Genomic DNA, 12,289 nt, shown 5'->3' on the forward strand with positions numbered 1-12,289 from the left:
ATTCGAAGTAAAATGATTTTGCCATTGATTTTTGTATTACCCATTGTTACTGGCTACAACTACTGCAACAACAAAACGCATAAGTGCGTCTTGGAGAAAACCGAACACTTTATGTGCAGACTGGACAAGTATACTCCCCTCGAAAATGCTACAAAGTTGTATGCCATTGTTCCGGACACCGAGAGCCTTCAATTAAACATACTGAATATATTAAACCGATTCCGGAACCATTTTGCGAGCGGGGATCTCAGGACGGCTAAAAATATTACCTTCGCCCGGGCCAAACGGATGCGCACGCTCTTGTGGGACAACGAACTGGGGTACATGGCTCGTGTTCATGCTTCCACCGTATCCTACCAACACACCGAGTGCCGGGCCACCCTCCGCTTCCCGTATGTGGGCGAAAGCCTAGCCTTGCTTGTCCCTAAACAAAGTATCGAGATTCCTGAGATTTTGCAAAAGATGTTTAATACCATGTTTGACGAGTATCTTAATGTTGTGGATCCGGAGGGCCTTCTCTTGGGCTATGACCCACACAGGGACTACGACTGCGCGGACTTCACAAACATTATCAGTGATCGAGTATCTCGGGTGGGCTGTGGTCTAGCCGTTGGTTCCAACTGCCGCAGCGGGTCTTCAACCAAGTAAGTAGAATTAATAGGCAAAGGCTGGCGCTGTCTATATAAGATATGCCTATTTGAATTTCCTCCTCCTTCAGCTTCTGCCACTTTCTGACATGCCACTTCGACTTCACAAACATGGAAGGGTCATATGTCTATAAGGCTGGAAAGCCTGCTACTTGCGTCGACTGGAACACGAAGGGTAGCAAGAAGTTCCCCAATCTGTGTGATAACAATGGTAACCTTTTCCCCCCCGTAAGTTTGAGTTAATAACCTTTGAAAGTCATCACCTTCACCTAACTACTCTCTTTAGGATCAAGGCGATAAGTAAGACCCGTTTGCAAGTTCTCTAATATTTATAAGCTTTAATATTTTTAACTGTAATATTAATAGCATGTTCGTTTTCTTTCTAATCAGAACAAAACCCATACGCCCAACTATTGAGTAGCATATTTTCAGGTCTGTTTAAATTTGAAGTTAAGATGGTTTGGAATCTTGTAGTACATTTAATACTTCTGTTGCCACTGGCTTGCGGCTACAACTACTGTAACAATAAGACCCACATATGTGTTCTCAAGAATACTAAACACTTTATGTGCAATCTAAAGATGTTCCGTCCCTTCGCCAACCGGGCTAGGTTCCATGCCTCCGTTCCGGATAATTTGAAAATGCAAATCTTAATATTGGACAAATTGAACAATTTACGAAACCAGTTTGCCAGCGGGAATCTCCGGACGCGGAACAATAAGACTTTTGCTAGCGCCAAACGAATGCGCAGGCTTATGTGGGACAAGGAACTGGCGTACATGGCTCATACCCATGCCTCCACTGTGTCATACACACCCACCAATTGCAGGTCAACCTTGCGATTCCCCTATGTGGGCCAGGTCATTTCCCTAGTACTCCCTCCGGAAATGTCTGATTTAGAGCAAATAAGTTCTACGTCGTTTAACAAAATGTTCGAAGAGTATCTAAATGTTCCGGATCCTGAAGGTCTCCTTAAAAGATATAACTCTACCAGGTGAGCCTTTATAGATTCTCTGTAACCCAAATTTGAGACGCCTTCGTGCCGATACAGGGACCGATACATTACACACTTTACCACCATTATCAGTGATCGAGCCTCGCGAGTTGGATGTGGTATTGTCGTGGCTACCAACTGCGTTGATTACTACAAGTGAGTACGGCGTCTTCGGTGTTGACCTGTAAAGCTCGCTGCTCCTTTGTCACTCAGATTCTGTTACTTTTTTACCTGCTTCTTCGACTTCGACAACGTGGAGGGGATGTATGTATATAAGGCGGGTGAACCGGCAACATCATGTGACGATTGGAACGTGGTTAGCAGCGATAGATACGCCAATCTGTGCAAAAACAACGGCGCTCATTTCCCACATGTAAGTTAATGACAGACACTTTTAGCAACCATAACGCCATCATACATAATCCGCAGGACCAAGGAGATGAACCACATTGAAAGGACTTTAGTATGGTGTTTCATATATTCGTACATTTATATATTTTTGTATGCTCCCGCCTAAGAGTTCTGAGGCATAGGAGATCAACTGCGAATACCTCAAAAGATTACCATCCTTACAATTCCTACGATCCGTTTCAAATTAGTTGCTATGCTGATGCGAGTTCTGGGCTCTTTCCCTACACAGCTACATATATGGAAAATGTACTTGGTTGTTCGACTTAGCACTTCTCTACTCATTCTCATGTAATATCCTACTTCCATCTAACAGCTAACAGACTTAGTCGGTTCTTGCTTCTCTATCTACGCATCTGCAATTTTCAAGATAGATTCAAGTGATTTGTCGAGTGAAACCAGCTTCATCTATGGAAATTGTCTAGCGTACACGTAAAGCAAATTTGAACATTTAACGCTTCAACAATAAATAAGGACCACGTTAACCCTCAGACTAAGTTTTGCATATTCGTTTGTTCAAGTAAGTACTGTTCGTATAGTGATTTCGATGAAGTTAACTTAGTTTAGCGTTTGCAGAGTGCCTAGGCCGCCTGTTCGGGTCTAAAAACGAGCACAAAAGTGCCGACTAGCTTATTCTACGGTTTTGCTGATGTGGATAACATTGACTAATAGTGTCATCTATGCGGGCCTCTCCGGTTTCACCAGTACTCTCGCCAAGAACTCTACCAAAATGTTTTGAAAACGCTTAGAGCTCTGTTCGGAAAGTACCCGGTTTCAAAGGGCACTGGAATGCCGGTCACCCTGCTCCTGACCTCTCTCGAGGTCGTCCTCAATCTTCTACACTCCTTCTGTACATTTAGAAAAATACATATAAATATTAAGGTAAAAGCAGCTAGGGAGTACTTATGAAGAAGTCGGGATGACAAGCTCAAAAGGTTGGGCAAAATGATGTTCAAGAGTCTTTCGAATGGGATTATTACTCGTCAATTTTCAAATATTCAACCGTTCAAGCGGTTAAAGCCTCTAGAAAAAGAACACACTCAGGGATATTTAGATGTTCATCTGCAAGGTGGGTAGTATTACCTATCAATTAATTTCGTAATTCCTTCCTCTCCAGTTCAAATTGTTTTTAGCGATTCTCCTAAGTCCTACGGCTAACACCAAAAAATATATTTTTCCTCCCGATTCGATGGTATTTCCCCCCACTTTTAAAGCCCCTAAAGCGGCTGGCCAATTGGCATTCCATAAATGTTTCTTCCCGATTCCCTCTATGATAACATATAGTATGTCAGTGCAGCATTACCTTAAAATAATGTGCAAACATTCAGTGCTAATTACGTGAAGTGACGCTTCCCTCAAAACATGTACAATACAGATAAATAATTGTAGTTGTTCAGCAAATCCTCGGGGAGTCCGGTTGCCACCCCCTACAAAATATTGCATCCTGATCCGTGCATCACCTCGCTGATAAACATGGGCGTGCCAGCGCCCAGTCCTCCATCCGTCTTCTGATGCTCGTTCTGGAAGATTTCGGTGGGAAGTTGAAATTAAATATAAGTCTTATTTCTCATAAACTGAACTCACATCATCATAGTCGCAGTCGAAGTAATGGCTCTGACAGTCCATGCACCGACATTTTTCGGACATTTTGCAGGTTATTCCCCACTGCTTGGCCAGGTCCTTGTAGATCTCCTTGCTCGTCTTGTTGCTCATCATCTCCGGCGTGAGCAGGCTGGTGTGGCAGTCGGCCTGTTGACCCTGCTGGTTTTGCCACCCTCCACTCTGTCCGCCCCGGGATGCGTTCGATCCAGAGGCAGATACGTTGCAGCATGCCTCCTGGCACACCTGAGCATTCCCGGAACCAGATCCCGAACTCGCGTTGCCACCTATGGAGGTGAGTTTAATAGCACAATTTCCGGGTATTTACCTAGTCATTGGATCTTACCTTCAATGTAGTTGACGTAGCCTCGATTTAGGAGAGGATCGTAGAAGTTATGCTCCCCGCCTGAAGAGGCTGCCGCCTGGCTGCTGGTGCTTGCCGCATCCCCGTCGAAGGACGTCCCATGGCCCCCACCCTCGCCACAGGCTCGTTCCTCGCTGCACTGCACACACTGGTCGTCCTGGCACTGTCCGCTCTGATTCACGTCAGCTCCAGATATCCCCGCATATCGCTCTTCCTGGCGACGCGATGGAGAGGCTGACATCTCCGTCTGATCTTCGTTATTGCTCAGCAATTCCAGTTCGATGACGCCTTCAAAGATCTGCTCTCCGTCGTTATTGTTGTTGTTCTGGATGTGGATGCTGTGGTTTGTGGCACCGTTGTTGTTCAAATTCTGCCTGCACTCCGGGTCATTGCAGAAGTCTCCGGCATCTCCATTCCCGGCCAGCTGCTCTAGGGCGGCACTCAGTTGGGCTGCGCTGTGTCGCGAGCTGTTTGCCGAGCTGCGCCTGCTGTTCTGGTTCGGAGTGGCGCTGTCCAGGGAGAACTGTCGCTGATGCTGGGACAGCCGAGTGTTCTGGATAGTGGAAAATGTAAGGTCATGTGTCGAGTTATCCTCTAACTCACCTCTTCTAGTACATGCTCGTAGGAAGGCGGTGGGGTAGTGGGCACGGTATCCGCATCCGTGTCCGTCAATGACTCGTTGATGCACGGCGTGCGACTCTGGTTAAGATACCCTGCAAAAACGAAAGTTTAGCAGTCCTAGTTTTGGAACAATAATGGGACATACTCGACATACAATCTATCGTTAGCTTTGACTTTATTTAGGATATTCCAAAAAGAAGGTGAGTAAAACAGCTGTGAAAAGATTCGTGCATGGGCTAGATTTTATAAGGAAGAAAAGGATCTGCTTGTTACCCATAAATGTGTGTGCTTAGGCATGCAATATACTAATTGGTAAAAAATCTATAAATCTGAGACGACTAAATAAAGTAAATAAAGTACAAGTACCCCTTAGGGTAATTCAATTTCAGTAGATTTCCAATGCCACAAAACTCTGCGGTAACTTTGTTTAGTGAAAAGAAATAATATTTTGTATCTTTTTTTTATACTAATAAAGAGTTTCTTACAAAATAAACAAAACTGTTGTTCTCAGGCATATCTAATTCTTCGTTTTTGAAAACCCCTGTCGATGCCTGAGCTAATAAAATCATAGAATCGGTTTTGGGATATCCCAATTATAAAGCCCATTCGGGACACATTTGTTGTCTGTGTGCGGGATGCTACTGTTTCGTCCTTACCCAGTCGCATTGTGTTGTTTGTGGGCGGAAGGAGCAACTTGCGCTCGCTGCTCAACTGGCCGAGACTGCTGGTTTCCGCGAGGTCGAGGCTGGAACTGCTGCTGGCCTCCACCGCCTCCTGGAGAGGCTGCGAGTGCGGATGCGAGTGCTGGTTCTGCTGCTGGCTCTGGGCGCCCAGGAGCGCTTCATTCACCTGCGGGTCGGGGTCGTGCTCCTGCGAGGTGCTCCGTGAGCTGCCCATCCGGAACTTAAGCTTGAAGGGCGCCATGGGGGTCCACCTCCTCCTTCTCTGCGGCTGGCTAATGGTTACCTTTTTACTGCGATATCTGCTCTATTCGAACGGGCATTGGATGTTGCGGTCGACTTCACAACATCGAAAGTTACGGAAGAAGGTACAGAAATTACGGAAATTACAGAAATAGATCGAGTGAGAGAGATAACGAGAGGTAGGGAAACAGGAACAGGAACAGCTTTACAATACAGTTCTATATCACAGGTAGGTGGTGACTGATTACGAACAAAGAGAAGTAAACACGGATTTTACATCGGTTTTATCCAGATATTAATTGAGCTCTTTTCAGCTCTTCTCGCTTTTTGATTAATGGCATGCATTGGTTTTGATTTAGCTTACATATGGTGCAGTGTACAAAGCCAATTACCTGGTTGTCCGAATTCAGTGACCTGTAATTAGATTGTTGCAAATTTGTTAACTCGCCAAGCTAAATTACTGACAATTCTCATATCTTTAAAATATAACTTTCTTGTAGTTAATATTTTCTATATATAAAATACACTAACTGTTATTAAACTTTTGCTTATATTATTATAAAAGGTTCAATATTTAAAAAGTAAAACTAATTTTTAGTTTATAAAAGATATTCGTATGTATTACTATTTTTAACCCATCTGGTTTTCCACAAAGAAATGGCAATTGACCGCTTTTACACCCACACACCTGAGTTGTTTACAGTTTCTGAGACCACCTTGCCGCGCCTCTTTCCGCTTCCTTTGTCATCATTATGCAGATTGCACAAAACCCACTTTCACATGCCCACCCCAGGGATCCGAGAAGCACAAAGTCTGTCTTGGGTGGTGGCAAACTATTATTATGCTTATTGCGCCGAGAAAGCTCATTAAGTCCTGGGTAGAAACGTCCTTGTAGGATATACATGTGCACCCACATGGGATGCATGCATCCCAATTAAGCCATGTCTTTTCCCATCTATTTGCATACCGAATACCCATCAACTTATGATTGATAACCCACCCCGAACAGGTGAGAGAAAGCTCCGCATAATTCTGCAAACATTTATCCTGCCATATTTGCCGATAATAAACTGCCAATTGGCGGTGTTGACTCGGCAATCTGATTCATACGGTACTGCTGATTGGATGCACGCAAATCTCTGATCCCCTTCCCGTAGTCTCAGCCTCAGTACGAAAGCAGAACAATTGCAAGACCTCCAATCCCCTTTTCCCAAAAATCCTCCATATTCCAATAATTTTGTGTGCGAATTATTCTTGACTGCCAAATGTTTGATTTGTGGGCAGGGTAAAAAGTTCTGGGTTTTCGTATCCGAATCCTTATGAATATTGTATGGCATACACTCCACTTTATATGGTTTCAATTTCAAAAGAAAGGTAAAATTACAGTTTTTGTCATCTAGAAGTTTCTAGCGAGGTGACCTTAGATAGGCGATGTTGGTAGCAACAGTTGGCTTTCGGAGGGGTCACTCCCTCCTCGGGTGCATATGCATTTCCGAGTATCGGATTATGAATTGTTCATGAGTCGCGGGACATCGGGCGAGTGAAGAGCGCAGGAGTGCTTTAACATGGAAGCCAGCTTAATCTTTAATCGAAACTTTTGACTTTGAGCAATGGCAGAGCGCATTTGACATTCTCATTAATTTCACAGCAGACAAGCAGCGAGGAGCGGGAATTGCTCCCTAGTTTTACTGCCCGGACAGTTGTTTACGTGGTTGTGCCGTTCTGCAGTAAATTGTTTTTCCCTGCTCCTGTCGTAAACGGCGACATTAAAAACTTGACTTGACTTGGCCGTGCGATTGAGACGGTGCGGTTGCAGCTCATCCCAGTTGGATTGGACACCTTGCATCCTGCTGCCAGGACCAGAATCGCAATCAGAGTCAGGCACAGAATCAGAGCCAGAACCAGAGGTCCTGTCAAATGCAAAAGCGAACAAGTGCAGCCTGTTTACGTGCAATTGACGCCATCAAGGTCACTTCTTATCCCTGGCTTAGCCTCCCGCCGCTTTCTGGATAATGGTAACGATATTTAAATGTCCTTTTTCACAAACCCCCCTTCCATCACTCTTTCGAAGAGCTCGCCCTGATTAAAACGCTACCCACTTTGTGGCCATCAGCATAAAACATACACAGAGAGAAGCAACTTTGTCTGGCTGAGTCCCAACACCAGAAACATTACAGGCGAAAGTTTACTACCAAAAATTCCTTTTGGATGTTTTGGTATTCAGTGTTATATGAAAATAAATAGTAACATATATAAAAGAAGGTATCAGCTTGGAAATTTAGTTAATAATTGCATGATTGGTTATCATCGAAGTTCCTTAAACATGGAACTACTTGAGATATCTCTACGCAAGTCCAAATATACTGCATATGAGACGAGGATGAGTTTCTACTGAAAATGGTTGAGATCACGTTTCTCTCGGTGCACTAAAGTCGAATGGCTGGTCATAAAATCAGTCGGAAAGTGAGCTCTTTGCCATTATCGAGAAGCGTTTGCCGCGCGCGAAATGAATATTTTAGCTGGGTTTTTTACGCCCAAATGATCCTTGAAGTGCTTCGTGGATTTTGGGGCAGTAGCACTTGAACGTAGAGCGGGTGCGGCACAATTACACAAATTGGATATTAATTGGCTGCTCCTGCTCCTTTCCCGATACCGCTGACACTCGGACCGCAATTAGTGGACATCGAGGGGCGCCCAGGTAAACAAACGAAAGCTGGGGAATGAGATGGATTGATAGGGGGTGCCCTTCGCCCCAGGATATCAATATCGAGGCGGTGGCAATGATGATGGAATGCCTGGTCGGACATCCTAGCATGGCATCATCGCCATAAGGACAGATATTGCAGGCGTCGTTGGATAATGCGTCTGTCGTTGGAAAACTGATACCTAATTCAGCAAACAGCTTGGGGCTTGGTTGGTTGTGTGGGTGGGTCGGTCGTTTCTTGTTTTTCCTCCCATTATTCGCATTTTCCTTTGTGTCCTCACCGTTACGAAAAATCGAAAACACAGGCTACTGGGACTTGACAGCCTTGGAGAGCCGAAACAAAAGGATAAAAGCCTTACCTGTGAGGAATTTACTGCCCGATCGGATACAGATTAGGTCGAGGCCCAATAGAGGACTTTAGGTTATTCTCGATTTCTTTGCAGAACAGACGATTATCGCCTTTCCACATCGCGTGTTGCGACGAATTCGCTTTTTTTCAGGACTCACAATAATCCACTGGGCCTTGTGATTGCCGCAGACTGTGGAAAGCTAGACAACGGTACAAGCTTTTATTGTCCTACGATGGCAATGAGAGCTTTTTTTGAGGAGCACACAGCTTGCGAAAGCCCTGCGCCTGCGTTCTTTCTCTTCCGGCTTTTGTCGTCCTATGTTTTGCTTCGTGCAGACCATCCTCGCATATTTTGCTTTGAGCCCGAATTCGCGTGAAAGCCCACGGATGATAGCCATCCTGCGTCCCCAACCCCTAGCTACAGTACTTAGGCCCAGAAACTACCAGAGAATACCCATCGGAAGACCTATAAAATTAGATATTAAGACCAACTATTATAAGCAAAAATATATGTTTTTTGAACTTATAAAATATATTTCAGTCAGGAATACCTTTTCACGTTTATACTGATTTCGATAATCAGCTCGTTCGAGCCTCATCCCCAGTTTTAATTAAAACTTTGTCTTGACTATTGCTGATATCTAGTTTATTAAATTAAAAGTGTTTGTTATTAAATTTGAAGACTCGAAGTCTTTTTTAAGCAATGTAATCCAAAAGGTGCACTCATTTTGGAATTATAAAATTTTAGATTTCAGATCAGATTTAGTATTCTTTTACATAAAATGTAATGTCAACACTACCGCCAAACTTTCCGTTTTTATCGAAAACTGTAAGACTAGCGTTGTATTCAGATGGTTCAAAAAACCAATCCCTATTCCACTTTTCAAGGAGGACCCTGACGTCTTTAGCCCAGTAAGTGCCTTTTGGCAAGGGGCACAGCTTTTCTTTTAAAACAAAATTGGTGTTTTCGCCGGTCTGCAATGTGGTATTGATATATGGAGCGTAGAACTTGGCAAATGTGTCGCAAATGGGAGTCTTTTGAACTGTCACAAGACCCCTATACAGTGGCTCATCCTTATATATGCTAGATATATTGACCGTCACCGTGTGCTCATTAGTGAGGTCTTCCAGTAATGTGACATTTCCTGAAACTACTTTAAGGCGTTTATCAGCTTCTGTGGGTGCACTTCTCCAATAATCCGATTTTAAATTTGGGATAATCAAGGATCCTTTGGATTGTCTCAAGGATTCAAGATATACCTCGTTAGCGCTCTAAATTGATAGGAGAAGGTTAAAGACTGGGTAAACAATGCTGCGAGAATACTTACTGCCAAAGCAGCAAACAAAACGAATAATAAAATCGATAGATTTGTCCTCATTTTGGGTTTAACTCTAAACTGATCAATAGAACGGAAGAACCGGCTTATTTATACACCTTTCATTCTGTTTTTAGGCTCGTGAGCTTGCCAATATTAGTTATTATAGCTAACCTTACAACTCATGATCTCAAAGATCATGTCCATGCATAATATGAGTGTGTTATATTATGAATCCACACAGTCTAAAATTGAATGAAAAGATAGTATTTTATTGCCTTACAAATAATTTGAAGATCATACGCGTGCATACTATGATGGATGCATTATGCATGCACTTAAGCTTGAAATTGAATTAAAAGAATTCAGTTTGTCTGCAATACTAATGTGTAAACTTTAAAGGAACATTTTTCTTAGGAACACGAAATGTAAATATCAATATTTTATTTAACTATTATTTGATTTTTTTTGGATTTCAAAAGGAGTCGTGGATCATTTTTGTACCGCACAAATATTTCGCTTTTGAAAACATCAAACTTCCTGCGATTCGCATTATTCTGCTGCTCCCGCCAAGCCGGCCTAGCCTGCTTCCTTTGCAATCCCCAATGGCCGGTAAAAACAGGAGAAAGAACATAAAACTGATACCCAGCTATATGCATCTCATAAACCTAAAAATAAATTGTACGTAAGTGAGTAATCCTGACACATAAGACCTCTTCTAACTCACTTGGGAGTTTCTGGTAAACCCGTAGCCCAGGAATCTTTCGTCGTGTGCCGGTGCGTTGTCAACAGCTATGTAGAATGGTTCATACAGAAATTCAAAGTTTGTGACGATATGGCTGACAGACACCTCCGTCTCATTTGTGTTTGTAGACAGCCATCTGAGAAACAAGTATATACATTTAAAGCTTTGTTTTCCTAACCATAACCGTGAGCCACTTACTTGGAGAAGTTAGTTGCATATTGGTTGTAGATAAAAACTTTTTCGTGAAAAGGTCTAGCTAATCCCTTCCTTATCAATCGCATGAGCGCACTCTTGGAACGGGGAAACGTTGCTCTCACGTCTATTTCGAAAGTAGGGATTACGTAGGCACAGTTTTTTGAGCAATTGGCTGTCCTGAAGAAGTGGTTTAGCTGTGGAACACTGTTTGTGCTGGGCACAATGTCGATATCGGTGAGAAAGACATATTTAGTCTGACAGCCCTTTCGTGCCAGGTTTCTCATGTGGTTTTGGGGATAAGTATTCCTTTGCCGCCACTGCAAAGTTTTTAGGGAACGGAACTTAAGTAGAGACTTCAGGGTTCGATCCGGATACTGGCAATCGAATTTGCCCTTCATGTTTAGGGGAAGGGCTGCCACTCGAGGCAATTTGTCGTAGTCCTTCGGCGTGAGTAAGTGAAATGTGGCATTCTCGCGTATGTTGGCAAAACACAGGCGCATATAGGTTACAAAATATTGCAATACAACAAACTCCTCATGACCAGCTGCAAAAATGGCCACGGACATCTTGCCTTGCCAATTGGCAGCGACCTGGGGCAGTGAATTTAGACGCTCCACCGAAGTCTGGGTGGCCAAGCAGACTAAACTGCCGTCCGATGGATCCACGTATTGCTCGCCTAGCAGAGCAAAGTCCTTGATCCTGTATAGTTGCTGATTGTCCCAGCGTCCATAGCTCAAGTTAATGTTTTCGAAGGCGAGCATTGCCGAGTTATTTGGAACCACAAGACTGTCCAAGTTGTTCAGAGGTTGCAACAGAGCGTAGGCGATATCTGAATGCTAGGGGCACTCTACTGCCGCAGGACTTCGAAGAGTGTTTTCCTGAACGTCTATGCATTTCTGACTGCCATCTCTTGCTGGAGGATACACCTTCATAAGCCAAAAGATATTGACTGAGAGGAAAGCCAAAACAATTTTCAGCGAAGTCCAGTTTGATATGTAGCACTACGAGAAAGGACGATTGAATCATAATTATATATTTTTTGTATTCCTTAAATTACCATTATTCAAGTGATGCGAGTATCGCAAAACAGTTATTAATCAGGAAAACACAACCTAAGGACATTAAAAATATCCTAGCAGTGTGACCGTAGCTTTTTAAATAAATATACCTGACCGTCAGTTATACTTACTAAAAAAAGTGGTTCTACTCCAGTTCACCTTTGGCTATATTGCAATGGATTTTTAAATAATATATATAATATAATATAATAATAATCATTAAATAGCAAATTATTTTAATATATATTTAAACTTTAACTACAATAAACTAGTTCTGAAAAAACTGTCGCATCCAGATTGGGCTTACGCATATAATTTATAAGCTTCATAAATACCAAAATCTTATCTTATTATATACAACTAAAA

The 12,289-nt window shown here is 43.0% G+C and overlaps 4 protein-coding genes across 5 annotated transcripts; 2 read left to right on the forward strand and 2 right to left on the reverse strand.

Annotated features, from left to right (window-relative positions):
• Positions 1–10: 10 nt before the first annotated feature.
• LOC108107310 (venom allergen 3-like) lies at positions 11–1,057 on the forward strand. Its single transcript, XM_017214781.2, has 3 exons — positions 11–644; positions 719–875; positions 934–1,057. The coding sequence occupies exons 1-3, from the start codon at positions 13–15 to the stop codon at positions 949–951; spliced, it is 807 nt and encodes a 268-aa protein (XP_017070270.1). The 5' UTR covers positions 11–12; the 3' UTR covers positions 952–1,057.
• LOC108107309 (antigen 5 like allergen Cul n 1-like) lies at positions 831–2,157 on the forward strand. Its single transcript, XM_017214780.1, has 5 exons — positions 831–858; positions 934–1,641; positions 1,699–1,797; positions 1,855–2,014; positions 2,071–2,157. Exons 2-5 carry the CDS (start codon positions 1,103–1,105, stop codon positions 2,092–2,094), a joined length of 822 nt encoding a protein of 273 aa, XP_017070269.1. The 5' UTR covers positions 831–858; positions 934–1,102; the 3' UTR covers positions 2,095–2,157.
• On the reverse strand, positions 2,108–8,793 carry LOC108107307. 2 transcript variants are annotated; one of them, XM_017214777.1, is made up of 7 exons: positions 8,620–8,793; positions 5,949–5,970; positions 5,290–5,652; positions 4,616–4,725; positions 3,995–4,547; positions 3,634–3,935; positions 2,108–3,569 (listed from the first exon to the last, which is right to left on the reverse strand). In XM_017214777.1, exons 3-7 carry the CDS (start codon positions 5,555–5,557, stop codon positions 3,477–3,479), a joined length of 1,326 nt encoding a protein of 441 aa, XP_017070266.1. In that variant the 5' UTR covers positions 5,558–5,652; positions 5,949–5,970; positions 8,620–8,793; the 3' UTR covers positions 2,108–3,476. The 2 variants fall into 2 exon arrangements, with proteins under 2 accessions (XP_017070266.1, XP_017070265.1); XM_017214776.1 differs by having other exon boundaries at positions 3,995–4,565.
• Positions 8,794–9,238: 445 nt separating this feature from the next.
• On the reverse strand, positions 9,239–12,006 carry LOC108107188 (beta-1,4-glucuronyltransferase 1). Its single transcript, XM_041819847.1, has 5 exons — positions 11,923–12,006; positions 10,869–11,866; positions 10,653–10,806; positions 9,938–10,593; positions 9,239–9,881 (listed from the first exon to the last, which is right to left on the reverse strand). The coding sequence occupies exons 2-4, from the start codon at positions 11,624–11,626 to the stop codon at positions 10,369–10,371; spliced, it is 1,137 nt and encodes a 378-aa protein (XP_041675781.1). The 5' UTR covers positions 11,627–11,866; positions 11,923–12,006; the 3' UTR covers positions 9,239–9,881; positions 9,938–10,368.
• Positions 12,007–12,289: the final 283 nt, after the last annotated feature.

Source organism: Drosophila eugracilis, unplaced genomic scaffold, assembly GCF_018153835.1.
Source record: "Drosophila eugracilis isolate 14026-0451.02 unplaced genomic scaffold, ASM1815383v1 contig_1765, whole genome shotgun sequence".
Taxonomy (NCBI): domain Eukaryota; kingdom Metazoa; phylum Arthropoda; class Insecta; order Diptera; family Drosophilidae; genus Drosophila; species Drosophila eugracilis.